At 42.8% G+C, this 25,741-nt stretch overlaps 1 protein-coding gene across 2 annotated transcripts in view; it reads left to right on the forward strand.

Annotated features, from left to right (window-relative positions):
• BEND7 (BEN domain containing 7) overlaps nucleotides 1-25,741 on the forward strand; it is a 115,105-nt gene that overhangs the window by 42,583 nt on the left and 46,781 nt on the right. For both annotated transcript variants that reach the window (XM_053256808.1, XM_053256807.1), the window contains exons 3-5: nucleotides 5,048-5,347; nucleotides 12,489-12,611; nucleotides 18,769-19,034. In XM_053256808.1, the coding sequence (XP_053112783.1) occupies nucleotides 5,048-5,347; nucleotides 12,489-12,611; nucleotides 18,769-19,034 (689 nt within the window). The remainder of the gene's footprint in view (nucleotides 1-5,047; nucleotides 5,348-12,488; nucleotides 12,612-18,768; nucleotides 19,035-25,741) is intronic.

Raw genomic sequence — 25,741 nt, forward strand, 5'->3', positions numbered from 1 at the left:
GAATCCTCTTTGCTTCTTACTGGATCTCCTGAAATCTGCCTATTGGATTGCACAGGCTGCCTAACTATCATGAAAAACTACATATGTGGCAACTTAGACCCTTCCGAGGAGATGGAGTTGTTTGCTTGGTCCATATATGTGGATTTTTAAAAAGAAGACACGTTTCCTACAAGGAAGTTACTTCAGCATAGGAAATTTATCTTGTGTGAATGCTGTCTGTTTTCAATCTTCATTTTCATTCATGCTTAAAATGTTTGATAGTTTTGCTTCATACTCTTCCTACTGCTAATGAAATGTATTTGCATGCCTCAGTGGGCAAAACAGCAACTGTCTGCTCCAAACATACACACATTCAGAGTGCAATAAGCACGGTCATAAATAAAATTAATATTGAATGATGCAAAGTATATAATTGTTTTTAAATGTGCTGAGTTCATTAGAAATACCTGCATATGTTTTGCACTTGTGTGTGTGTGTGTGTGTGTGTGTGTGTGTTGTTTTTTTGCTTTTCATAATCTAAATTTCCATGCACAAACTATTCTGGCTGTACATTGCTATGTGAATATTAAATAAAATGCAACATTTCCCCTGTTATTGCTAATTCTTTTGTTCTAGCTTCTCCATCCTTATAACATTCCTGTGTACAAGCAACCTGCAGCTTGATGCAATAAGAGGCTATGATTTATTTATTTATTTATTTAATCTATCGTATCATATTTGTTTCTACTACTTGGCAAAGAGGCACCTTTTAACGTGGTGATTCTCTTTATTTAGCAGGGGGAGAGTAACTGGCCCTATTCACCCCCAGCACAGTACCTTCAGTGACTGTTGCTGGTGTCTATCTTGTGTTTCTTTTTAGACTGTGAGCCCTTTGGGGACAGGGTTCCATCTTATTTATGTATTATTTCTCTGTGTAAACCGCCCTGAGCCATATTTGGAAGGGTGGTATAGAAATTGAATGAATGAATGAATGAATGAATGAATGAATGAATGAATAAATGAATAAATAAATAAATAAAAAGTTCCAAAAGACCTTGAAGAGCACCTCAACACCATAGGGGCCACAGAAATCACCATCAGCCAATTACAAAAAGCAGCTTTACTGGGAACAGCCTATATTCTGCGACGATATCTATAACAGCAGCAACAGCATTGACAATAAAATTCAGCCATCCCAGGTCCTTGGGAAGGACTCGATGTCTGGATAAAACAAACCAGTCAATAACACCTGTCTGACTGTGTAAATAAATAATAATAATAATATATCATGGTCTGCATAATCCAAGTTACAACAATTAAAACACTTTCACAGAATAAAAACAATTAAAACCAATTCACAAAGCAAAACAAAACAATTTCAGAGAGTAAAAGAAATTAAACAGTTTAAAATTAGTTTTCATTAAAAGGCTGAGAAAACAGGTGTGTCTTAAGGGTCTTTTTAAAAGCAATCAGAGATAGAGAAGCTCTTACTTTGACAAGGAGTGCATTCCAAAGCCCTAGGCAACCACATAGAAGGCCTGGCCCTGAGTTGCCACTAGATGAGCCATTGGTAACCATAACTGGATCTCCCCAGATGATCTTAACTAGAGTTGCAACTAGGGACTTTTATAGAGGACATGTGACTATTGGGGGGGGGGCAAATGACTTGGGGGGGGCATTATTTTATTTATTTATTTAACATCCTTTTATACCACCCAAAACTTATGTCTCTGGGTGGTTTACAACAAAATAAAAACATTAAAACGTTAGTTAAATACAAAAACAAGAAATTTAAAATATGACAATTTAAAAATTTTAAAACAATATCCTAAAATAACATTTAAAAAACCAATCAAAACAATATCAGTTAAAAGCCTGGGTGAACAGGTGCGTCTTTAAAGACTTTTTTAAAATTGTCATTAGGAGGAATAAAGACAATTTTGTGGACCAGACAACTTTTTTTGCCCAAAACACTTTGCTCTCATGAGCAGCTTCTCTGCCTCCTTCCCCTGCCAGCATCCTACTGATCATCCATCCCATGGAGAAGCCAGAGTGGAGTTTCTGCTTCAGTGGCATGTTGCAGAGCCACATGATGCAAAAGCACAGATAGGTAGGCCCAGTACGTGCAGCTTGCTTCCTTCATGTGATGGCAGTGAGGCGTTAGCAGTTAGCTAACTAACTTTACTTAGCAGTTACCCCTGCTAACCGAGTAAAAAGGCACCTTTTAAAAATGGTGAATCTCTTCTGTTTATCATGGGGAGAGCAATCTGCCCCATCCAACCTAAGTGCAACATCCCTTCAATGGCTGACATTGGTGTTACCTTGTCTTTCTTTTTTTATTGTGAGCCCTTTGGGGAGCATCTTATTATTTATTTTCCTTTGAAAACCACGGTGAAACCTTCTGTTGAAAAGCAGCATATAAATGTTTGGAGTCATAGAGAATAGCAAGTGAGTGGGAGACCATGCATGCACCACTGTGAAAGCATGCAAAGATGCTGACTCGGTAGCTAGCTGGCTACCCTGCCTTGAGCCAAGAAGTGAAGTTGCTGGCCTGGTTGGGGAGAGCAGGCTTGGTGACCGGTGGGGGAGGAGGATGGAGGACTCGTCTGTGTGTGTGTGTGTGTGTGTGTGTGTGGTAAACCTAATCAGGTGAAGAATTTACAGTTAAGAAGCAGGGGCCTTGAGAATTCTGCACCTAGACAGCAGACTGAGCAGATATACAGCTCACCTAGTCATCAGATTCACATTGGTGAACTGTATTTATTCTCAAATTATCTGATTTTTATCAAAATATGTGTATGATATACCAATAAACATATGCAAATTCTATGTGAAGTGGAGACTTTTTGGAGATGTGTGTGTGCATGTGTGTGAGAGAGAGAGGTGTCCTCTATTTCAATTTTTTGGTGATAGATATCAACTTTTTTTACCATCTGGACCTGGCATCCCTAATTTTAATAGGTGGCAGGGTTCATGACAAAGGCGCTTTCTTAAGTACCCTGGACCTAAGTCATTCTATAGATAATGACCAACACTGTATTTCACTCAGAAACATTTCGGCAACCAGTGCAATTTTTTCAGAATTGGTGTTATATGGTCCCTTCAGGTTGTCCCAGAAACCAGCCTAGCTGCCGTATTCTGTACCAGTTGTAGTTTCTGGACTACATACAAAGGCAGCCCCATGTAGAGTGCATTACAGTAGTCAAGCCTAGAGGTTACCAGCATATATACTACTGTTTTGGGGCTAGTGTAGTGGTTAGAGTGCTGGACTAGGACCAGGGAGACCGAGTTCAAATTCCCATTCAGCCATGGAACTCATTGGGTGACTCTGGGCCAATCACTTAACTCTCCGCCTACATTGTATCAGTTTTATTGTTGTGAGCCATTCCAAGCAGTAGTGTACTGGATGGGCGGGGTATAAATGTTTTAAATAAAAATAGCTGGGCTGGGCACAGAGCATCTACGCTTCTGGCTGTCCCCACCACCACTGCTGTCACCATCACCATGCCAGCATGCCCGGCTTTCTGGCCCTCTCCCCCCCGCCATGCTTTCTAGCAGGCTGTCCGGCCGGCCTCCTTTCCCCGCCCACCCCACGCTTTCTGGTTTGCGGGCTGGCCGGAAAGCTGGCCTGCCACTTCCTCCCACCCCCTCCTCCCAGTAGCCGGGCCTGGCTGGCCCGCCACCTCTGGCCTCCTTCTCCCGGTGGGCAGCTGGGCCGGCCCGCCGCCACCTCCTCCAGCCAACCAGAAGCCGGGCCAGGGCCGGGCCGGCCCACCACCTCCCACCGCCTCTTCCCAGCAGGCGGCCAGGCCATCTCGCCGCCACCTCCTCCAGCCGACTGGCGGCCCAGCCAGGGCCATGCTGGCCCACCACCACCTCTGGCCAGGCAAGTCTGGCCTGCCGCCATTGTCTCCTGTCCCCGTCACTATCCCCAGGCAGCTGCTCTCACGAGAGCTGCCACACATAGGATTAGTGACAGGTATGTTTAGGCGAATTAAATATAGATAGATAATAATAAATAAATAATAACCTTCCTCACAGGGTTGTTGTGAGGATAAAAATAACCATGTATACTTCTCTGGGCTCCTTGAAGCAAGAGTAGGATATAAATGTAAAAATGAAAAAATGAAATAAAATTTATCTCCAGAAATGGGCATAGCTGATGTTTCAGCCAAAGTGATAAAACAAAATCCTGGCCACTGCCTCAGCCTAAGAAACCAGAGAGAGTTTTGGATCCAGGAGCACTCCCAAGCTACGTACCTGATCTTTCAGGGGAGTGTCGCCCCATCCAGAAAGGCAGATCTTGGGTCTTGACCCCCATTTATGCATTTCCTTGAGTAATCCCATAAAGTCTAGGCCAATCAAAATCTACTCAGGGTCAGTGAGAATAACCTCTGTTTGATTTCAAAAGGTAGATGGAAGGGACTGGTTTTAGCCCCTGGCTGTATCCTTCACTATTTTTGTGAACCATGAAGTTTTGAATGGGTTTTTATCAGTGTGTTTTAAAAACAGGATTCAGAGTTATGTGCTGGGAGGCCTGACAAGCCCCCTTTCTCTGAACATTTTCGCAGCAAGTTAAACAACCTTGAGCACATTTCCCCTAATAATGCTTCTGCTTCTTAATTTGCTTTCCCATAGATGGCTTTTCTGTGAACTATTTTTATATATATGCTTTTTAAACTATTCTGAGGGTCTTTCTTAGAGGCAAAGATGCAGACTTTAAATGAACTTGGCAGCAACAACAGCAGCACCTAAATCATGTCTTTTTAAAAAGGTTGAAGCAATGTATTGAGGGTGTGTGTGTGTGTAAACGTGCATGCACGCAGCCACGCATGTGTGCATGCATACATACATGTGTGGATGAACCACAGCACGCTGTAGTAGTACAGCAGTTGGAATGTAAAGTAGCTAAATAATCTAACTATCCATATATAGAGAGGTGTGTGTGTGTGTTTAAACATGCACAGACATCAATTTTAGTTACTGGAAATTCTCAGAGTTCCCTGAAATATGTATCATTACAATTTTCATTAATTTACAGTGATAGCTGTGTCTCTGTTTTCACTAGGAGATGAAAGTCGGGAAATTAAAAAGCAAATTACAGGGATGAGAAGATTACTGAATGACAGCACTGGAAGAATATATCAGCGAGTTGGCAAAGAAGGAGAAAAGCTGAAGGAAGAACCTCCGGATTTAGATGTGGCTTGGGCTCAGCGTCTGAACCCTGCTGCAGAGACCCCGGCAAACCTCCATCCATCTCAGAGTGGTACATGGAATGAATTATCTCCCCAAACTAGCCAGTTCTCAGGACAGTATGGAACTCGGTCCAAAACCTTCCAAAATCAAGCAAGAACCATAGGCTCAAATGGTATGATCTAAATAACACATTTTAAAGCATTGTTTCAGTTTGTTACGGTTTGTTTTCTTTTACTTGTTTTTTGTTTGCTGAGTTTTGAGATGAAATCACGGGACTAAGGGCATATTAATTAAACATTTTACTTGAGCAATTCAAAGAGAGGTGTATAATTGTTTCTTTGATAAAGATGTCACTGTGAAAAGTCTTTAGACTTTTGAGTTTGTACATGCAGCTTTCCGGTTGCATCTTAAGGTGTTTTATTTAAGGCTACAAGCTTTAAGTGGTTGAATTGATCAACTAAATCATGGTTCCATACATGGATGGTCAATCTTACAGGCCAGTAACACAAACAAAAATGTTGGTGGCACATCTGGGTAGGAGCAGGAGGGCCCAAGGGCCTGACAATGAAAGAATTGGACCTACACTCCTACCTGCCTTCCTGCCCCACACTACAGGTCTCTCTGTTCTGTTTCCCCATAGTCTCTAGATGAAATCTGTAGCCTAGAGGAGAAACTATGACAAGGCACAAGTGCTACAATGTGCACTAGATTGGCAGTTTCTCAGACTTTGTACTTGGCATATGGCCTTCTTGCCAAAATGATCAGCTGTCTGTGTTTTCATTGGTTAATTGCTGGAATTGTTTTGGTTGTCATATATAACTGTAATATCTTTCCCTTTTATTCTCTATTAAGTATGGATTTTTCTTCACTTAGTCAGAATGTGCCCCTGTTCTTTTTATATTTCAAAATCTTATATATTCCTTTCCATCAAAAAAAAAAAAAAAGCTGCCTTGGCTTTGATATCTTGATTATCATACTTGCGGATAGAGACTGTGAACTTGCATTCATAAACATTACAAAAGAAATTATATCTCACTCAAGAGATATTAATGCAATGTCTGTTGTGTGTCTTTAGATAAAAGCATGCATGTATTCATCACTTGTAACAGATGCAAAAATAATTACTATTATTCTCAGTGCTGTACAGAAGAGAAGAAGAGACTATCTCTTTGCTGGAGGTTTGGCAGACAGCCTTTAATAAGGGCATAGACCCTGATTGGGCACCTGGAGAATAGCACTAGAACAAGTGCAACTCCTTGTGTAATTTCAGACTTGTTTGCTTTGAAAAATGAAGTGGCAGTAAGTATTTATTTCATAGAAGAACTGAATGTAGAGAAGTGTACAGCACAATGATGATCTTTAGCTACATAACTGTGCCTTATTGTGCAAGATCCAGACATGTTCCTTCAAAATAGCAGAAGCTATCATTTTAGCCTTTAGCCAAAATGAGCTTACACCATACTTTCTGTCTTTGCTGCAATGATGCCATTGTGCACCTCACCTCGCCCCCACCCCAACTCTCAAAACAACTCTTTTTCTCTAGCACTAGAGTGCACTCCTGAATTGTTTTAGAAAGGGAGAGCAGGGGCAATTAGTGGAAGTTATTCTTCCTCAGCAAGAACAACAGCAAGAATGGGTTTCTCTCTTTCTTTAGTACATCTGGAATGGAAATCCATGCAATTGAGCAGTCTTCAGACTAGTACTTGTGCAAGTGGAACTCTTCTACTTCCTCAAGGGGGAGAGGGATGATTTTTGCCAATCCTTTGAAGTTCTCTCCACCGCCAATATGTTCTTGAAAGTCTCCCCACCCTCAGGGAAATATTTTCAGGGGGATAGGAGGCAGCAAGGGAAGTGGGGTCAACAAAAACTGTCCTTGCGTGAGTGGAAGAGTTCCGCATGCACAAGTACTAGCCTGGATGCTACCCAATGTTTATGAATTGGGGCTTGCAGGAAGTGCCTGTTGCACAAAGGGTAAAATGTGGTTGGACACACATCGACTGGATTTTTCTTTACCCTAGTTAAATTTTTAAAAACAACTTTTGGTACTTTTAATGGTAATGGAATTAGGATAAACTATCTATGGTTTATGTAATGCTGATCCCTCCTTGTTCACTTCTAAAAAACCTGCTAATTGAAGGAAAATAAATAAAGATTAAGTGCCCTCTATAGGATCCATCATACATATGTATTGTAACTTGTTTCTCTTTACTCTTTATATTTTAAGAAGTTCTTTTTTTGTCGTCACAGTGCTGCTTTTTTGTTAGACATTTCAGATTTCCTGACGAATACTATGGCATGGGTATAAACATGCATGAATTATTGGTCTCCTGACATTTCTCTACAAAATGACACCAACTTTAATCACTTTACACCATGTTTACCATATTCACTTTTATGTCTCTGTTGTCATGGTATTGCCCAGATGCATTTGGCTTCTTTCAGTTTTGAAGGTGCTACTATTTTTATTTTTATTATTTATTTAGCGAATTTGTGCACTGCCCCAAACTTTCATTTCTGGGCAGTTAACAATAGCATAAAACAAGTTTAAAACATTTACAAAAACTTAAAACAATTTAACAATATAAAAATAAACCAGAGATTAAAACCAAAAAAATTTAGGAAGCTGAGAAAGCTTGGGTGAAAAGATGGGTTTTCAAGTGTTTTTCAAAAATTGCCAGAGATGGGGAGGATCGTATCTCAGCAGGGAGCGCATTCCACAATCTCAGGGCAGCGACCAAGAAGGCCCGTCTCTGTGTAGCCACCAAACGGGTTGGCGGTAACTGGAGATGGACCTCCTCAGATGACCTCAGTGGGCGATGGAGCTCGTAGTGAAGAAGATGCCCTCTTAAATACCCAGGGCCTAAGCCATTTAGGGCTTTGTAAGTAATAACTAGCACTTTGTATTTTGTCCGGAAACTGTTGGCAGCCAGTGTAGCTCCATCACTAAAGGAGTAATGTGGTCAAGATGAGAGAGTTACACTATTCCTGGTGTAATTTTTAATCTGTTGGTATTGGGGTTGTGGGGGAGAGAAGTGAGAGCTGCATAAGTGACTTGCTGTTTGAACATCATGTATGGAGAAAAGAAAAAATATGTGGCTGTAATAATTCACATTGGCTTTTCTCCGTAACTAGGAAGGGGTGAGGTGGCTTTAAAGAATCCTCAGTAGAATATAATTTTTTAAAATTAAGAATTGATTTCTCTATAAATAGTATGTTGCATTAAATATAAAAAGATGTATAACTTAATGAGAATGTTGCTTTTGTTCTTTAAAATAATGTCATGCTTTCAATATTGAGAGAGAACATTCTATAACATGTTCTTACTCCACTGTTATTACTGATCTAAAGAAAGAGGGTGGAAAGTTGTTCTTAAAAAAAAAAAACCTTCATAAATATGAAGTTAACAGAGTTCTGTTTTTGATTTGAAGTACTGAGATCTCTTTTCCTATTTAATGGATGTAGGGTAGATTTGAGCCACCTAATGGCGCAGCGGGGAAATGGCTTGACTGCCAAGCCAGAGGTTGCCAGTTCGAATCCCCGCTGGTATGTTTTCCAGACTGTGGGAAACACCTATATTAAGCAGCAGTGATATAGGAAGATGCTGAAAGGCATCATTTCACGCTGCGCGGGAGGAAGCAATGGTAAATCCCTCCTGTATTCTTCCAGAGACAACCACAGGGCTCTGTTGTTGCCAGGAATCGACACCGACTCAGTGGCACACCTTACCTATTAGGGTAGATTTACATGGGTAATTTCTATCAATCCTATTGGAACTTATAACTTAAATCCCCCATGCCTCAGTGAGAAAACAGACTCTTTGATTTTCAGTCGGCAGTTTCAGTACCAGCAAACCCTAATTTGTAATGCATTATCTTTGTAGCAGAAAAGATGTACAGGTATTTACTGCCAGTATTTGCTTTGTCAAATTTTTATCACGATATTCACCAGAATATTAAAAACTGGAATGGGAGATAGGCCAGGATGAATTCATAAAATATTATTTATTTGCCAAGCTTGGTTCTCTGCATTTCGCAAAGTTTAGAAAGGCCCTATTCAAAGAGCTTATTAACAGTGCAGTACATAGGATAAACTGAAGAGGCAGATTAAAAAATATACTCTATTTAATTAAAATTAGCAGTTTTTGTTTCATGCTGCTTAGCTAGATGTTGCAGTATGGGCAAGCGGGAGGCCTGAAGATTCTGCCATAACTCCAAACAGAATGCACAGGGAATTGATTTTGAACAGGAGAATTTCCCTGCAGATGGTACCTTTTAAAAAAAAAGTGTCAATAGACAACATGCTAAATAGTTATCATAGTATATCCTGGATTCATACAAGAACATGATCATACAATTGACCTGTTTTGTGTTTCTCTTGGATTTCTCTCTCTCTTGGCAACCTCTGTGCTCAAGAAGAGGGCTTCCTTCCACTACTTGATCAGTTCTGTGGAACATCCTGTGTTGCTGTCCAAAGAAGCTCATTTTTAACTACAGTACATCTTTGTGTTCATCTCTCTGCATTGCTAAAATGTAGTTGTTTATAAGGACTTTCCCTCTTTTTTCCTGCTAAATATATTTTTCTGTTGTTTTTAATAATTCAGTTTTATTGTACAACCCTTTGTTTAGTACAGAAGTGTTTTAACAATCATGTAATGATAATAGAGCAAGATTCAGCAATTGGATACTGTTTGACCAAATTTGGACTTCTGGGGATCCCAGCTTGGCTGTTGCTCAATCACTAATGTGGAGGCCTCAAGAATCTCAAATGGAGCAGTTTCTTGATAGCCAAAGTCTACTGGGGTGTTCCTGCTGCTGCTCTAAATAGATGGCATAATTACCAACTTTATCAAAGTTCAGCACTTCCCCTCTACAGCACTAAAGCACACATCTGATATGATTTTTTTGAAGTGTAAAATTTGCTGTCATCCTGAAAAATATGACACCCACATTGTTACATAGGGACAGGATAGCAGACTATAGGTGCTAGATTACTAGTATGTATGTATGTATGTACTGTGTGTATGTATATATTTATTATTTGATTTGTATACTGCCCTTCCAAAATGGCTCAGGGCGGTTATAAAACTAGTAATAGTAGTAAAACTAATGAAGCACTGGATTATCAGTGTCTGTGTTTGTATTTTAGTAAAACATATTTTAATAATACAAGCAGGAACGCCGCAGTAGACTGGGAAGAGGATTCTGAAAAACATTACCCCATCCCAGGATCCTGGAAAGCGCCCACCCCTTTCAGAGGAGCAGAGCCATGAGCTACAGTAGTTGGACATCAGCCTAATTCAGCTAAATTTAGTGGCAGGGTTGTATATGTAAAATTTGGTATCTGTAGATCCTTGGAAAGTATGACTTTATTTTGCACCAATCAACCAACCAAATTATTCAAAGAATCTTTATATATATATTTCTCTAAGACATACCCGTGGCTAATCCCATGCATGGCAGTTCTCGCAAGAGTTCGGAGAGCTGCCGCAGAGCCACGGGTGGGAGGGAAGAAAATGGCAGTGCCGGCCAGGAAAAAAAATGGTGGCGGAGGCCAGCCAGCAGAGAAAACAGCAACAGGCAGGCAAAAGGAGGAGGTGGTGGGGGTGGGCAGAAGAAGTAGGTGGAGGTTACAGAGAAGCGGCAACCGGGCAGGCTGGCCACCAGGGGAGAACGAACTGGGGCGGGGGGGAGAACGAAATGGGGTTGAAGGGGGGGAGTCGGGGAGAACTAGGGGTGCAGATGCTCTGCGCCAGGTCAGCTAGCATAATAGATTGTACTAAAAACATCTGAGAAGACCCTTGATTTTAAATACAAATTTTGAGCCCAGGGTGGCAAGACCCACATTTCCAAGCTGCCAAGAACCACCTAAAACCTTCCTTTCCAGTACAGGAAGCCTCAATACTTGGTCTAGGAAGTAAGTTATAAGACTAAGAAGTAAGAAATAAAACAAACAGCTTTGGAAACTATGAGGCATGGTACAAGAAGTATACTTGAAAATAAAGCATGGGAAGTAGGGGTTTGTTGTTATGGAGAGGATGGGGAGGAAGCTGTGGATATTTTTCCTTTCACAGAACTTCTCTGTTCACAGAAATTGAGAGTATTTGGAGTTTTCTCTGTATGTTCTTAATTGTGTTTATTTGTTTGTTTGTTTAATCATATTTCTGTGCCACCTGACATGCATCACTAGGCAGTGTACATAAGTTAAGATACAATATAAAACCAGGATAAAATGATTAACACAATTCTGATATAAAATCAATTAAAATTAATTAAAAGTCTGAGAAAAGAGGTGTCTCTTAAGAGTCTTTTAAAAAACAGCGAGAGATGGAGAAACTCTGATTTTAACAGGGAGTGCATTCCAGAGCCCTGGTGCAGCTACAGAGAAGGCCTGGTTCCGAGTAGCCACCCAATGAGGCGCTGGTAGCTGTAACCGAACTTCCCCAGATTATCTTAATAGGCAGGAGGGTTCATGACAAAGGAGGTGCTCTATTTAATTCCCTGGACCCAAGCCGTTATTTTATTTATTTTATTTTATTTTATTTTATTTTTACATTTTAGACTTGTTAGTTCTTTATTTTATAACTTTTATTACTCAGTAATCTTATTATTTGCTTTTCTCATATAAAGAAAGGCTTTTCTGGGTTTTTTTGTGTATGATAAAGTGACTGTGCTTATAATGAGGCTTGGTGGTATTGTTATCTGCCATGAAGTAGCTTTACAATAAGGAGGCCTGCTTACATTCTGTTTGCTGTTTTGTACAGACTTTGGCATAACATGGATATATTTAATTCTCCTGGGTATGCCTTGGAATGTGTGTCCCAGTGCCCAGCTGACTGGCTGGGCGGCAGAGGCGCCTGATTGGCTGAGGTGCACCCAGGAGGATTGATCACCATGGCGGTGGCGGGCCAGCCATGGAGGCCAGAGGCGGCAGCAGGCCCAGCCTGGCCGCAGAGTAAAGCCCCAGGAGTAAAGCCCCAGGGGGGGCAGAAGTGGCGGAGGGGAGGAGAGGTGGCTGGGCCTGGCACGGGCCGGCCATGGTTAGGAAGCGGAGACTGGGGCAGAAGGTGGGGGGGAGAGGTAATCGCTGGTCCCAAAGTGCGCACAGATGCTCTGTGCGGAGTCGGCTAGTGTAACATTATTTTTGTAGGGAAGGGGATGACAGAACACATTTTTGCCACCGCCTCACAATGGACATTTTAATTTTAGGTTTCAACTTTCTGACAGCAAATATTGATAGGATTTTAAAGCTATCAAGATGTTCTGTTGGAAAGAGCTTGGCCTGCATCTTTGTTTTTATTTCCCTTTCTTCCTCAGGAGAAATTCCGGCTGCTAATTCTTCATCTGGCTCAAACTGTTGTACTTGTAACTGCCAACCAGCATTGCAGGCCATTCTTCAAGAGCTTAAGACCATGAGAAAGATAATGCAGATTCAAGCAGGTATGATAATCTATTGTTCAAAAAAATGAAGCGATCTAAGTATAATCCCTATCCGTGGCACCTTCAGTCAGGACAGAGACTTCATTACAAATGCCTTTTACTTTCTGTGCCTTTCGTAAGAACTTGTAGAGTTGGTTCTAAAAAAAGACAGGGACCCAAATGGTATGGGTGATGTATTTAATTGAGGCACATATGGTGTTAAGGGGGCAACTGAGTTCCACCGGACACTTTAGCCTGAAGAGTCCTGCTTGAAGAAGAACTCTATGCAAATCCCTACCAGTACTGCTGAGTAAGTAAGTGGTCAGAACCATTTGGATCACACCTGCATTTTAAAAAAAAGTTATATTTCTTTTAAAAAAACCCAAAAAATCAAAAAACCCTGAATTTGAAGAGAGATGTATAGGTGTTTGACACACTTATTGTGTCTCCATATCTCATTTGGTGTTTCAAAGTGGGCAGTGAGTTCTTAAGGTAAGTTGGAAAGGCAAAGCATATGCAAGAGGTTTTGATTTTGTTTTTCCAGCTAAGAACGGGGGAAAGAGTGAAGTATACAGACAGCTTTTAAATATTTGCAGGATAAAAATCTAGTTTCATATAATTATTGAGTTAAAAGGGGACTTTGGAAGTCTTCTAGTCTAACCCATGCTTAGTACAGGAATTTTTTAACAGCCTCCCTGACAAATGAGTGTCCAGCCTGTGTTTACGAGCCTTTAGTAAAGGAGTAAAGGCAGACTATTCCACTATCAAACAACTCTTCCACTTAGGAAATATCTCCTCCTATCAAGCCTGAATCTGCTTCCTTGAAACATCAACCCATTGGTTCTAGTCTTGCTCTTAGCAACTGCAGAGAATGTCCACTCCTGTGTGATAGCTTTTCAGATATTTGAAGACAGCTCTCATATCTCCCTTAGTTGTCTCTTTTCCAGCTCCTCATAGGGCTTGGTTTCGAGATCCCTCATCATCTCTGTTGTCTGAACCTGTTCCAGCCAGCCTCCTGCTGTGTGCACAAATCTGTGATGTTTGTTTGTTTGCCTTAAAATGCAGTGCCCGGAACTAGACACTGTACTGTGTTCCAAGTGTGGTGTGACTTGTGCAGAACAGAGTGGACTATTGCTTCTCATGATCTGAACACTATGCGTTTCTTAATGCAGGCCAAGGTTCATTGGCTTTTTTAGCTGCTGCATGAGACTGCTGCCTCATCTTCAACTTTTGGTCCACTAAAACACCTAGATCCTTTTCACATGTCGCGCTGCCATGCCAGGTCTCCCCCAGCCTATTCTTGTGCATGTGATTTTTCACATTTGCAGGATTTCACATTTGCCTCTGAAGTTGTTTTTGGCCCAATGTTTGCATATGCCCAGATAACTTTGAATCTTGATTATCTTCTGTAGGGTGTTAGCCATCAATCCCAGATTTGTATCATCTGCAGACTGTATCAATCCCCTCTACTCCCTTATTCAAGTTTTTAAAAAAATGTTGGAGGCCCAAGACAGAGCCCCGTGGCACACTATTTGATTCCTTTTTCCAAGTTGATGTGAAACCATTAACGAGTTCTTGTTGGGTACGATTGTTCAATCAGCTGTGAATCCACCTAACAGTAGTATTATCTAGTCCTCATTTTACTATCTTGTCATCAAGCATATCATGTAGGACTTTGTTGTATGCTTTGCTGAAATCAATATACTCTATGTCTACAACATTCCTATGACAATGTTGTCATAATTACTCGAACTAGTAACTCTATCGAAAACAGGAGATAAGCCTAGGCTGGTATGACTTGTTCTTGGCAAAGACTCCTTTTACTAGACTCCTAGTAATCGCCACATTTCCCCCCTTGATTATTTATTTATTTATTTATTTATTCGGTTTTTATACCGCCCGTCTGAGCTGGCTCAAGGCGGTTTACAATTAAAAAACAGAAATCATTAAAAACAATTAAAACAGAAATGCAAATATAAACACCAATTTAAAAACAGCTTAAAAAACAAACTATCAAAACAATTAAAACCCTGAAAACCAGGTTAACATTAAAACAATTAAAACTAATTAAAAACCCTGAAAGGCCAGGCCAAACAGATGGGTTTTAAGGGCTCTCTTGAAGAACAGTAAAGAATTAAGATTACGAATTTCTGCTGGGAGTACATTCCACAGCCCAGGAACAGCTACAGAGAAGGCCCACCTCTCAGTCGCTACCAAACAAACCGGTGGTAACTGGAGACGGACCTCCCCAGATGACCTTAACATGCGGTGGGGATCATATAAAAGAAGGCACTCTCTAAGATATCTCAGACCCAAGCCATTCAGGGCTTTAAAGGTAATAACCAACACTTTGTATTTTGCCCGGAAACATATCGGCAGCCAGTGTAACTGTTTCAAAACAGGCATCATATGGTCTCTCCGGGTTGCCCCAGAGACCAATCTGGCTGCCGCATTCTGAACTAACTGAAGTTTCCGGACTACATACAAAGGCAGCCCCACGTAGAGCACATTGCAATAGTCAAGCCAGGAGGTTACCAGCTGATGCACCACTGTTTTAAGGTCATCCTCTTCGAGGAATGGACGAAGCTATCGAATCAGCCGAAGCTGATAGAAAGCACTCCTGGCCATGGCCTCCACCTGAGATACCAGGGTGAGACCTGGGTCCAGGAGTACTTCCAAGCTGCGCACCTGCATCTTCTGGGGGAGTGTAACCCCATCCAGCACAGGAAGATCTAACTCACCCCTCAGATTCTGAGCCCCCACAATGAGCACCTCCGTCTTGCTTGGATTCAGCTTCAATTTGTTCTCCCTCATCCAGCCCATTACTGCCTGTAGGCAGGCATTTAGAGAATGAGTGCCATTTCCTGAAGATGAAAAGGAGAAGTAGATTTGGGTGTCATCAGCATACTGATAGCACCATGCACCAAACCTCCTGGTAACTTCACCCAGCGGTTTCATGTAGATGTTAAAAAGCATTGGTGACAGAATGGAGCCCTAAGGGACTCCATATAAAAGCTCCTGTTTTGAGGAGCAACTGTCACCAAGCTCCACCATCTGTAATCTACCCGAGAGATAGGAATGGAACCACTGCAAAGCAGTGCCCCCTATCCCCAACTCCCCCAGGCGATCCAGAAGGATACCATGGTCGATGGTATCGAACACTGCTGAGAGATCCAGAAGAACCAGCAGAGTCACACTCCCTCTGTCAATACCCCGGTAAAGGTCATCCGTCAGGCCAACCAAGGCTGTCTCAACCCCATAGCCAGCTCTAAAGCCAGTTTGAAATGGATCTAGATAATCAGTTTCCTCCAAGACTGCCTGGAGCTGGTCGGCCACCACCCTCTCAATCACCTTGCCCAACCAAGGGAGATTGGAGATTGGCCTGTAGCTATCGCTAAGGGGTCCAGGGAAGGCTTCTTTAAGAATGGGCTAACCATTGACTCCTTCTGGCGGGGGGGGGGGGACCCTACCCTCCCTCAGCGATGCATTTACTATATTAACTAGGCCATCTTCAACAATCTCCCTGCTAGATAGAAGCAGCCAAGTCGGGCAAGGATCCAGAGAACAGGTGGTAGGCCTCACTGCCCCAAGCAGCTTGTCCACATCCTCAGGAGTCACAGATTGAAACGGATCCAATCTAATACTGCAAGAGGGATTGCTGGACACCTCCTCCATAGACCTTGCAGAAATAGTAGAGTCCAAGTCAGCCCGAATACAGGAGATCTTATTCGCAAAGAACCCATTAAAGGCATCACAACAGAGCAACTCTGGGGACTGATTGGAAGTAAAAGGAGCAGAAACCAAACTCCTCACAATCCGGGATAGCTCCCGGGTATTATTAATATCATTGATATCATTAATTCCAAGATAATATGATCACTTTCATCATGTGATCATGGGGGAGGGGACGAGCAGATGGGCGGCGGGGAGGCTGACACTGAGCAATAAAGTGGGCTGTGGAGTGACAAGGACCTCCTATCCCGGAGTGACAAGGAGAACAACAAAGTCAACAAATGATCTGTGTGGGTTCAGCTAGTTTATGCATAAGCTATTAGAAGTTGGGGTAAGCAGCAAAGTGGAGAAATTGTGAAATTTGAAATCATTAGAAAAGGTATTGAAAATAAAACTGCTAATATCATAATGCCCTTTTACAAATCTGTGGTGCAGTCACATTTGGAGTTCTGGTCACTATATCTCATAAAGGACTAGGGATGTGCATCAACCTGTTCAGCGGTCTATGCACAGAACATTCAGAACCCCCACATTCAAATGTGTTTGAACATGGGGGCAGGGTCTCTTTAAGGCACAGGGAGGGTGTTCTTCACCACCACCACCTCCTCCACGCTCCCCCCTCCAGCGCTGCGTTAAAAATCGCTGACACGGGGCAACTGTATTCCCTTTTGCCGCCCTGGTCAGCGTAATACCAGAAGTGGCGTCCGCATGTGTGCATGCCACACACGTGCAAGTGCACGCATGCCACACGCTGCAGTATTACGCTGACTGGAGCGGCAAGAGGGAATACAGCCACCCTGCACCAGTGATTTTTAACGTAGCGCTGGAGGGGGAAGCACAGCGGGGGAGGTAAGAACACCATCCGACCCCACGCCTTAAAGAGATCCCCTCCCACATCTCGGGTGTGGATGGAACCAGTTCCGTGCACACCCCTATAAAGGACATTATGGAGCTGGAAAAGGTGCAGAAGAGGGCAACCAAGATGATCAGGGGCCTTACCCTGATCATCTTGGCTGCAATATCTGATCAGCAAGGCTACAACATCTGGGGTTTTTAAGCTTAGAAAAAAAGACGATTAAGGGAAGACATGATAGAGGTCTATAAAATTATGCAGAGTGTGGAGAGAGTTGATAGAGATAATTTTTTTCTTCCTCTCTCATAACACTAGAACCAGAGGTCATCCCATGAAACCAGCTACTAGTCTGAGGGCTAGAGGCCACCTCCAGCCTCAGAGGCAAGATGCCTCTGAATATCAGTTGCAGTGGGAGCAACAGTAGGAAAAAGGGCACTCCATCTCTGTGGGCTTCTCAGAGGCATCTGGTGTGCTGCTGTGTGAAACAGGATGCTTGACTAGAAGGACCTTGGGCCTGATCCAGCAGGGCTATTCTTATTTTCATTGTGTCTGAGGTGACATGAAAATTCTGTTGATGATTTTGGCTCTGGGATACTCATTCTCACACACAAATTGGCATGATGCTGCAGTTATGGAGTGGTGAATATGCATATGTGAACCAACCTTTAGCTTAGGACATTTTCCCATCAAAATCAGTGACTTGAAGCATGCCACAAAATGGCTTTCAAAGTAGCCAAAAAGCTGACATTTGGTACATAGGTAATTTAAAACACCCTGATTGATAGAAAAGCCTAAAAGGGTGACATTTTGCATACATAATGTTCAATACATGGGACATGAAGATTACCTCATAACAAAAGCCAGCATTTTGACTCAGCAAGCCATACATAGGATGGAATGTGGGGTGGCAGGTTGGGCCTGATCTTCCCTGGTCAAGTTGCTTGGGGGCCAGTGCCACTGAACATGACATCACAGTTCTCTCCCTCCCCACCCCCACCCCTGACTCTACATCTTTAGGGAGGTTCTGGCCCCTGGGCTGAAGAACTAAAGGAGAGAACATGCCAGAGGTTCGGTGGTATCCTCTGGGGCATCTTCGCCTTTAATGCTGAGGGGAGCTTGACCAGTTGGGAAGAAAGAGAGCAGGTCCACCTTTTGATTCTTTCATCACTACTCCTTGGCTTCCCTCCTACCTTACTAGCTGCCTTCCCACTATTGGAATGAAGAGCTGCCTCAGAGGCTTCTGCATCATTGCAGGACTTGCTTGGGAATCAATGCAGCCTAAGCTCAACACTACATGCCTGAGATTTATGTCTCATTTCTGAGCTGGCTGGCCATGCTTCAGCCTTCCCAGGGCTGGAGGCAGAGAGAGGTGTCTGGAGCATCATCTCGCTCTCTGGTGTTGGAAAGACTGATGTTCGAACAGCCTCTTGTGCACACTTGTTGGTCCAAGAAGCCCTGTCCTGGTGCTGGTTGGGGGCAAGGAGAGGGGGAACCAGCTGCAGGGTGGGCAGTTTGGCATCTCAGGGCTATAGTAACTAAGCATCCATACGCTAGTTTGCTTATAAATGTACTCACAGGCTTTTCTTTCATCAGTTGCTGCTCAGAACAGACAACAGCCTCCTGCTCCTCTGGTTTGTGCACAGAAATCAACAATATCAAGGAAGAGAAATAAAAAGAAAAAAATACCCCCAAAGGCTGTTGAACCTCTTACTGTGAATAAGAAGCTCAGCACTGCAGAAAATGAAAAAAAGTTGACAGTAAACTCTGAAAAGTCCAACCTGGAAGCCGCTGAGTCCTCCTTGAAATCGGAGCCACAGGTTTCAGGATTTGGCATTGTCCTCGAATCATCATCCTCAGATGTAAGTTGATCAGATGATTACAGACAACTTTACATTGCTGACAGAATCCTGACTGCAGTGCTGGCCTAATGACATAGTTTTTTGTCCCAGTGCATCAAGTCTGTACTAGGCTGTAATAATTGATTTCTCATGGGATCGTCTTTACAATCATAACATCAGGGTTGGCCATCCACAAACATATTTCTCTTAAAGGAAAGGTCCGAGTGCAGGTGCCAGCAGGAACAGAATATCCTGACATTCACTTAATTAAACCCAGTGAACTTAGTTTTAACTTTTTCCACTTCTAGGTCTCTGAGGGAATTGTTCCAAAAACACTTCATTTGGTTAGGACTTGGCCATTTGTTCACAGGCACACTGGAAAGCCTGAAGCCATGGGTCAGCTGCAGGAATTATGTTGTTTTATATAACACAGATACATTGTCGATGAGTCCTATGGAACCTAATTTACATTTTAGCATAAAATCTTAACATTGTCTCTTCTTGCTTAAGAAAATAAAGGTATCGGGTGGGGGAATAGGCTTTTCTTTATCACAACAAAAAGGCTATCTGTTATCCACAATTCATTTCCCACTTCTCTTTAAATGTTAATGGAGATGACTTTTAAAAAACTGTCATGCTGCTGCTCTTTGTGTAGCAGTAACTCCTATATCGGGCAGCGGCAATATGGGAAGATGCTGAAAGGCATCATCTCATACTCCGTGGGAGGAGGCAATGGTAAGCCCCTCCTGTATTCTACCAAAGACAACCACAGGGCTCTGTGGTCGCCAGGAGTCGACGCCGACTCAACAGCACACTTTACTTTATGAATTATATGAATAAGAAAAATCCAAGTCTCTGCCCTGAAGAGTATATAATATAGATTTAACAATGCAAAGCAACAGGGACGGTAAAGTTGATGAGAGTATAGCAAGAAATGACTGAGCAAATGCATAGTTTTCAACTGGGGATGAGGGCTATGACATTAAACAATAGGTTCCATTAAACAATAGAAAAGGTGAGTTTGTTAGCATTGTATGTAGTTCATAGGCTAGCTTCAGTAGTGAATTTAGAAAACTGAAGGCCTACATGGGTTTGTTTGCTTAGCCTATATTCACGTGGGTCTTTGTTTTGAAGCTGACAAGATTCCCCACCTCCAATAGTTTGGAACAGTTCTCTTTCTGGGAAGGGACTTTCATCTGATCATTTCTTTCTCTACCTTCCCCACCCCCTTGGTTCCTTTGTTTGTATAACGTAAGTTCATTCTCTTCATATAGAAGTGGAATAGTTAGTTTCCTCTCCTAACTGAGCAAAGAGACACCTTTTAAAGTGGTGATTCTCTTATATTTAGTAGGAGGAGAGCAACTGGTCCTATCCATCCCCAGTCTAGCATCCCTCCAGTAGCTGTTGCTGGTGTCTACCCCACAATCTTTTTAGATTGTGAGTCCAGGGTCCATCTTTATTTACTTCATTCATTCATTCTTTGTAAACCGCTTTGAGAATTTAGTTGAAGAGCAGTATATAAATATTCATTGTTGTAGTAGTAGTTTGTCATACCCCTAACATAGATGGTGATGAATGGGATAGCTGTTAATAATATTTATAGTTTATGTAACACCATTCACATACATGGTGCTTTACAAATAATGAGCAAACAGGTCCCTATTCAAATGGGTTCACAATCTAAAATTGACACAAGGAAGACAACAACAAGGATAAACTGGAAAAGAAGTTATCTGTGGAAAAGACAGTTATCTTATATTCACATACTTAAGCTTCATTACCGTGAATGGACATAACTTTCTCTTGGGCAGGATAATGAATGTAGTCTATCAGTAAGTGCCACTGCAAAGCTGTGCTGGTCTTTTTAATAGTAAAGAGTAGAGACAGCAATTGCCTAGTAGGAGGACAGAGTTAGCTGGTCTGCTGTCCAGAAATACAGAATGATCATTTTGAGCTGTATTTGTCCAAATCGCTAGGCATTCTGCTACAGTTTAGTCCTAACTATGAGATTGAAGTGTCCAGTTTTATACTGGCTTGAACACAGAGATTACATAAGTGAGTAGTGCTTGCAGTCCCTGGGGTCTGTAAGGTGGACTTCAGATATGGGGCCTGAAATGTGTAAATGTTAAAATATATAGCTGGGATTTAGAAAGGGTGCATTTAGCATTATCTTCTTTTGAATTGCATGAGTATATCTGGAGAGCAAGAGGGTGACCAGTTGGCTTTGTTTGAGTGTCAAGGCTGCTGCTGTCTGAAAAATTCCATGATGAGTAAACTGATCATTAATTTCTTCAGCATATCTTTTTAATTTTGAGAAGACTGTTTCCAATTTCCTAAGTACAGCAAGCTCAGAGAACATAATTAAATTCTGTATCAATGATCATAAATGAAAGGAATTCTGTAGATAATATTGTACTTTTTAGAAGTGCAAACTAATAATAAAAAAGAGCAGTCATGATAATTCAGTTACACAGATGTAAGCTACACCAGTAATTAGATTAGTGTGTCATACTACAGACTCTATGTAATGATACATAGTAACTGGTTAAATGCTTCTATCTGGTTCTTGTACCATAATTATAATTATGGTAGAAATGTCTGTTGCAGTAAGAGAGGGCTGGTAACTTCTCTTTCAGTTTTAAAATAAATTCTATAATTTTTGACCTGTTTTTAGATCAGCCCTGCAGGTTTTGTTTTTCTGAAAATGCAGACTTGGTTTTGTACCCAATTTTAAAAAAAAAAAATCTCAATCATGCTTTTTCAGTTAATTATGAGTGCAAAATTGAATCTAAGCAAATGGTTTGAAAATGTAAGCTTTAAATTATAGAGGGACTGCCTTGTGAGGGAGTGTTTCATTGTATGTCTTTTTACCTTAGTGGATGAACTCCTATTTCATTGAAGTCAGCTGGATTTGTCATTGATTCTAGTGGAGTAAGAAATGTATTATTATTTTTTAACATGTTTCTAAAACTGAACCTCTCATGTCTGGACCAGTTATTTAAAAATGTTTGTTCAAAATATTATGTTTTAACTATAATATTTTTCATTGAAATTATCTGAGATTTTATCTAATGTGTCTAAAATAAAGATTCAGAATTTACCTTGAAGGGAATGAAGACATTTTTATAATTTTTTTTGGAGGGGGCGGGTCTCACTCAACCATGAAACTCATTGGGTGGTCTTGGGCAAGTCGATATCCTTTATTTGTCTCTAACAAAAACATTTTTATTTCTGTACGCAAATGAAAATACCCCACCCCCACCCCTCTAGCAAGCACCTTTATGCTCGTTAAGATCTTGAATTGCAGCCGTGGCTGTCAAAGAACTTAAAAAGCAGCAGCTTATGTTGCAGCATGCTGGGGTGGCAATGGTGGTGGCTGTGACTGTAGAAGGGGCTGCTCTTCCAAAATCAAATAAAAAGCGCTGTTGCATGCAAAGATTTGCAAGCATGCTTCTCTAGAGCACAACCATAGTTGTAGAATGAAATGCAAAGAGATTGTGACTCTTTTCATCTCGCAGTCTCTTTGCTTGCAATGTATGTCTGCTACAATGTTTACTGCCTCATGCAAATATTAATTGTTCACAATGTTGTTTTCAGTACATCACTAGTGCTTTTCAGACATTGCAAACAAAGCATTTTACACAAGTATTCATTCATTCATTCATTCATTTTTACATTTATACCCCGCTTTTCCTCCAAGGAGCTCAGAGCGGTGTACATGGTTATGTTTATCCTCACAACAACCCTGTGAGGTAGGTTAGGCTGAGAGATACATGACTGGCCCAGAGTCACCCAGTGAGTTTCATGGTTGAATGGGAAATTCGAACTCGAACTGGTTGAATGGGAATTCGAACTGTCTTAGTACATGCCGCAGCCTGTCACTCATCCCCTCTTAGGTGCTGGTCACGGACATGTCAGTGTTCATCTGAAGAGACTAACTGGTGCCTCCCAGCCTCCTGATCACAAAAATGTCTACATCCACGATGTTTATATCTTCAGATGAACACCAGCATGTGAGTGACAGAGCCAGGGCATGGTTTCCAGCTATTTTTTAGATGCTGTACTCACGTGCAGCATTTTTGTTTATAGAATCTGAAGAGGGCGTGTGTGTGATCTGTATCATGATCCATTGTACAGCCATACTCCTGGGTAGTGCACCTGCGAAGTAGCTTTGTGGGTGGCACTCCAAGCTCTGCCCACTGTAGTTGGTGTGATTATTATATTTGGTGGTTGGAGTGCCAACACTCAGTTCCTTTCTGACTACTGTTGCATCATCCTCATTGGATTAGAGCTCTTCCGGTTTGGCTTGGTTCTTTGTTCCTAGAGAGAAGATTTGTTAGTTTCCCTGGGATTTTTTGATTTTGACTTGGCTTTCGACTATTTTTCCCAATAGACATTAAGAAACCTTTTAAGAAATGTGAAGCCTATGGTGATAAACTTCCATCATCAGACTGCCACAATTTGTGCCTTATTTGATTAGGCGAGGACCACAACACTAGCATTTGCAATATTTCTTTGGCCTTCTCATGGCATACTAAGAAGAACAGGGAACTTCAGTTGAGGGTGACTCTTTACAAGTGTTCCGACCACCTACCCTGATGCCTGATTCACCTCTGACCTCCAGGATAAGGAGTCCCCTGCATTGAGTTTTCCCAGCAGGGATCTTTCAACCAAAACTTTGACATCAAAGTCACTGTTGGTAGTATCGGCTCCCTCGATACTATGAGAGATTAATGTTGGCTCCCTCAACATTGACTATTCCATCGCTGTTGATGAATGAGACTTCGCATAAACACTGGATCTGGATCGAGATCCGTCAATAGCCATAAGAATGGGTTCTGCGCCTGCGCAGGAATCCCCGCGGTAGCCATGCCTCAGCTTGTCGAGGCGTCCAAGCTCCACGCACACGCAGCACGTGCTATTTAAGAGCGGGGCTGGGCGCCATGTTCCTCAGTTCTTTTCTGACCACCTTAGCGCGTGGACCTCGGTCTGCGTCGTCTTCGTCGGAAAGTTCCTCAGTTTTTCTCTCAGAGACAATTTTACAGCTTTCTTCTTTATCGGACTGATAACTTCGTGAACGACTCTTTTTCTGGCAACGGACCATCCCAAATGTTTTTGACTCGGAACGGCTATCGACCAATGACTGGCTTGACGCGGACTGGACTTGACTTCCCTGTCGTCGCGCTATGGCGGATGACAAAAAGTCGTTTAAGAGGTGTAAGGGTTGCGATGTTAAGCTCCCTTCCAAAGACCTCCACGAGTTATGCCTACTGTGCCTGGGCGAAGAGCATAATGTTTCTACATGCAAAATTTGTCTGTCGTTTTCGAAGCAGACGCGAAAGAATCGAGCGCTTCGCCTCAGAGCGGCGATTTATGATGAGGTGTTAAGTCCCTCGACGCCGGGCACACCTCACCCCTCGACATCGAGGGCTCAATCAGCCTCTACACCACGTACGAAGTCGAAACTTCGACGTCAACGCGTCCTGGATCGCCGCATTCGAAGTCCAAATCTTCGACTTCGAAGGGCTCCGGACCCTCGACATTGAAAACAGTCTCGACATCGAGCAGTCGTAAACGCCGGGTTCCCTCGATCTCCAGCAGTGATCCCGATGCCGACGAAGCCGCGACGGCATCGACAATGAAACGCCGCAGAATGATCGATCTGACGAGAGACACAACACCATCACCCCCGTCTACTCGACATCGACCATCTTTGACACCAGCCCACCCTTCGACGCCGAGACCGTCGACGCCGAGTGTTTCGGCACCGAGAGCAAGATCCCTCTCGCCTGCTCCAACACCGGTTCCCTCCTCCCCGCCTTCGACGCCGACGGCTCCGGGACCCAGCTCTGCTCTATCGCTACACACTCCGCTGCTTACGACGTCCAGTCATGTCACTCCTCAATATCGATCCCCACCTCCAACCTTCGATATCGAAGGGGATCCTCAAGACAACGAAATAGGCCTGCATCCATCTGCGACTCAGTCGCTCTTGTCGCTTTTGGACTCCACAGCGAGCACGCCTTCACAGGCCACGTTTAGAGGCTTCCTAGCATCTGAAGAGGAGCCTCGATCAACTTCAGCTCCTCCTGCACACCCGGGTTCTACACTCTCTGCAGCCCAGTTGCAAAGCCCTCTACCCTGGCACACCTGTGGATTCACCCATACCCCCCCCACCACATGTACCTGGTTCGGGTCCAGCAGTCTCAACTAGTTCCCAAGCTTCCTTACCAACTGGAACCTGGGAACCACGGTCATCTCTACCTGCGACATTGATTTTACCACCATATCTGCATCCACTAACACTCCCTCGATAGCGACCAGACACTCATCAACACAGACGTCTACAGTTATTACTTCTGACTCCTGTGTGTAGACACAGCCGCCATTGACCCGTGCCATGGCAACTCAGACGACATCCCTGCCGTCACCTCCCACACCTTCAGAGCGATCCCATGGAACAGCGCCGACTTCCCCAGCAGCCTCGCCTTCCGAACACTACGGCTCATCAGACTTTGAGTCGGACCCCGAAGGAGAGGAGACCATCATTGAACCCCCCACGGATGTGGCACCAATAGTTTACGTGTCACCCAATGAAGAAATGAAAGCATTCCACCGTCACGTTTGTGCCATGGCAGACGCCTTAGGTCTAGATCTTCGCTCTGCACTAACCACTGTAGACGACCCCGTCTACAACTTTATGTTAAAATCTCAATCGACGGCCCCAG

The sequence above is a fragment of the Hemicordylus capensis genome, chromosome 5 (genome assembly GCF_027244095.1).
Source record: "Hemicordylus capensis ecotype Gifberg chromosome 5, rHemCap1.1.pri, whole genome shotgun sequence".
NCBI lineage: Eukaryota > Metazoa > Chordata > Lepidosauria > Squamata > Cordylidae > Hemicordylus > Hemicordylus capensis.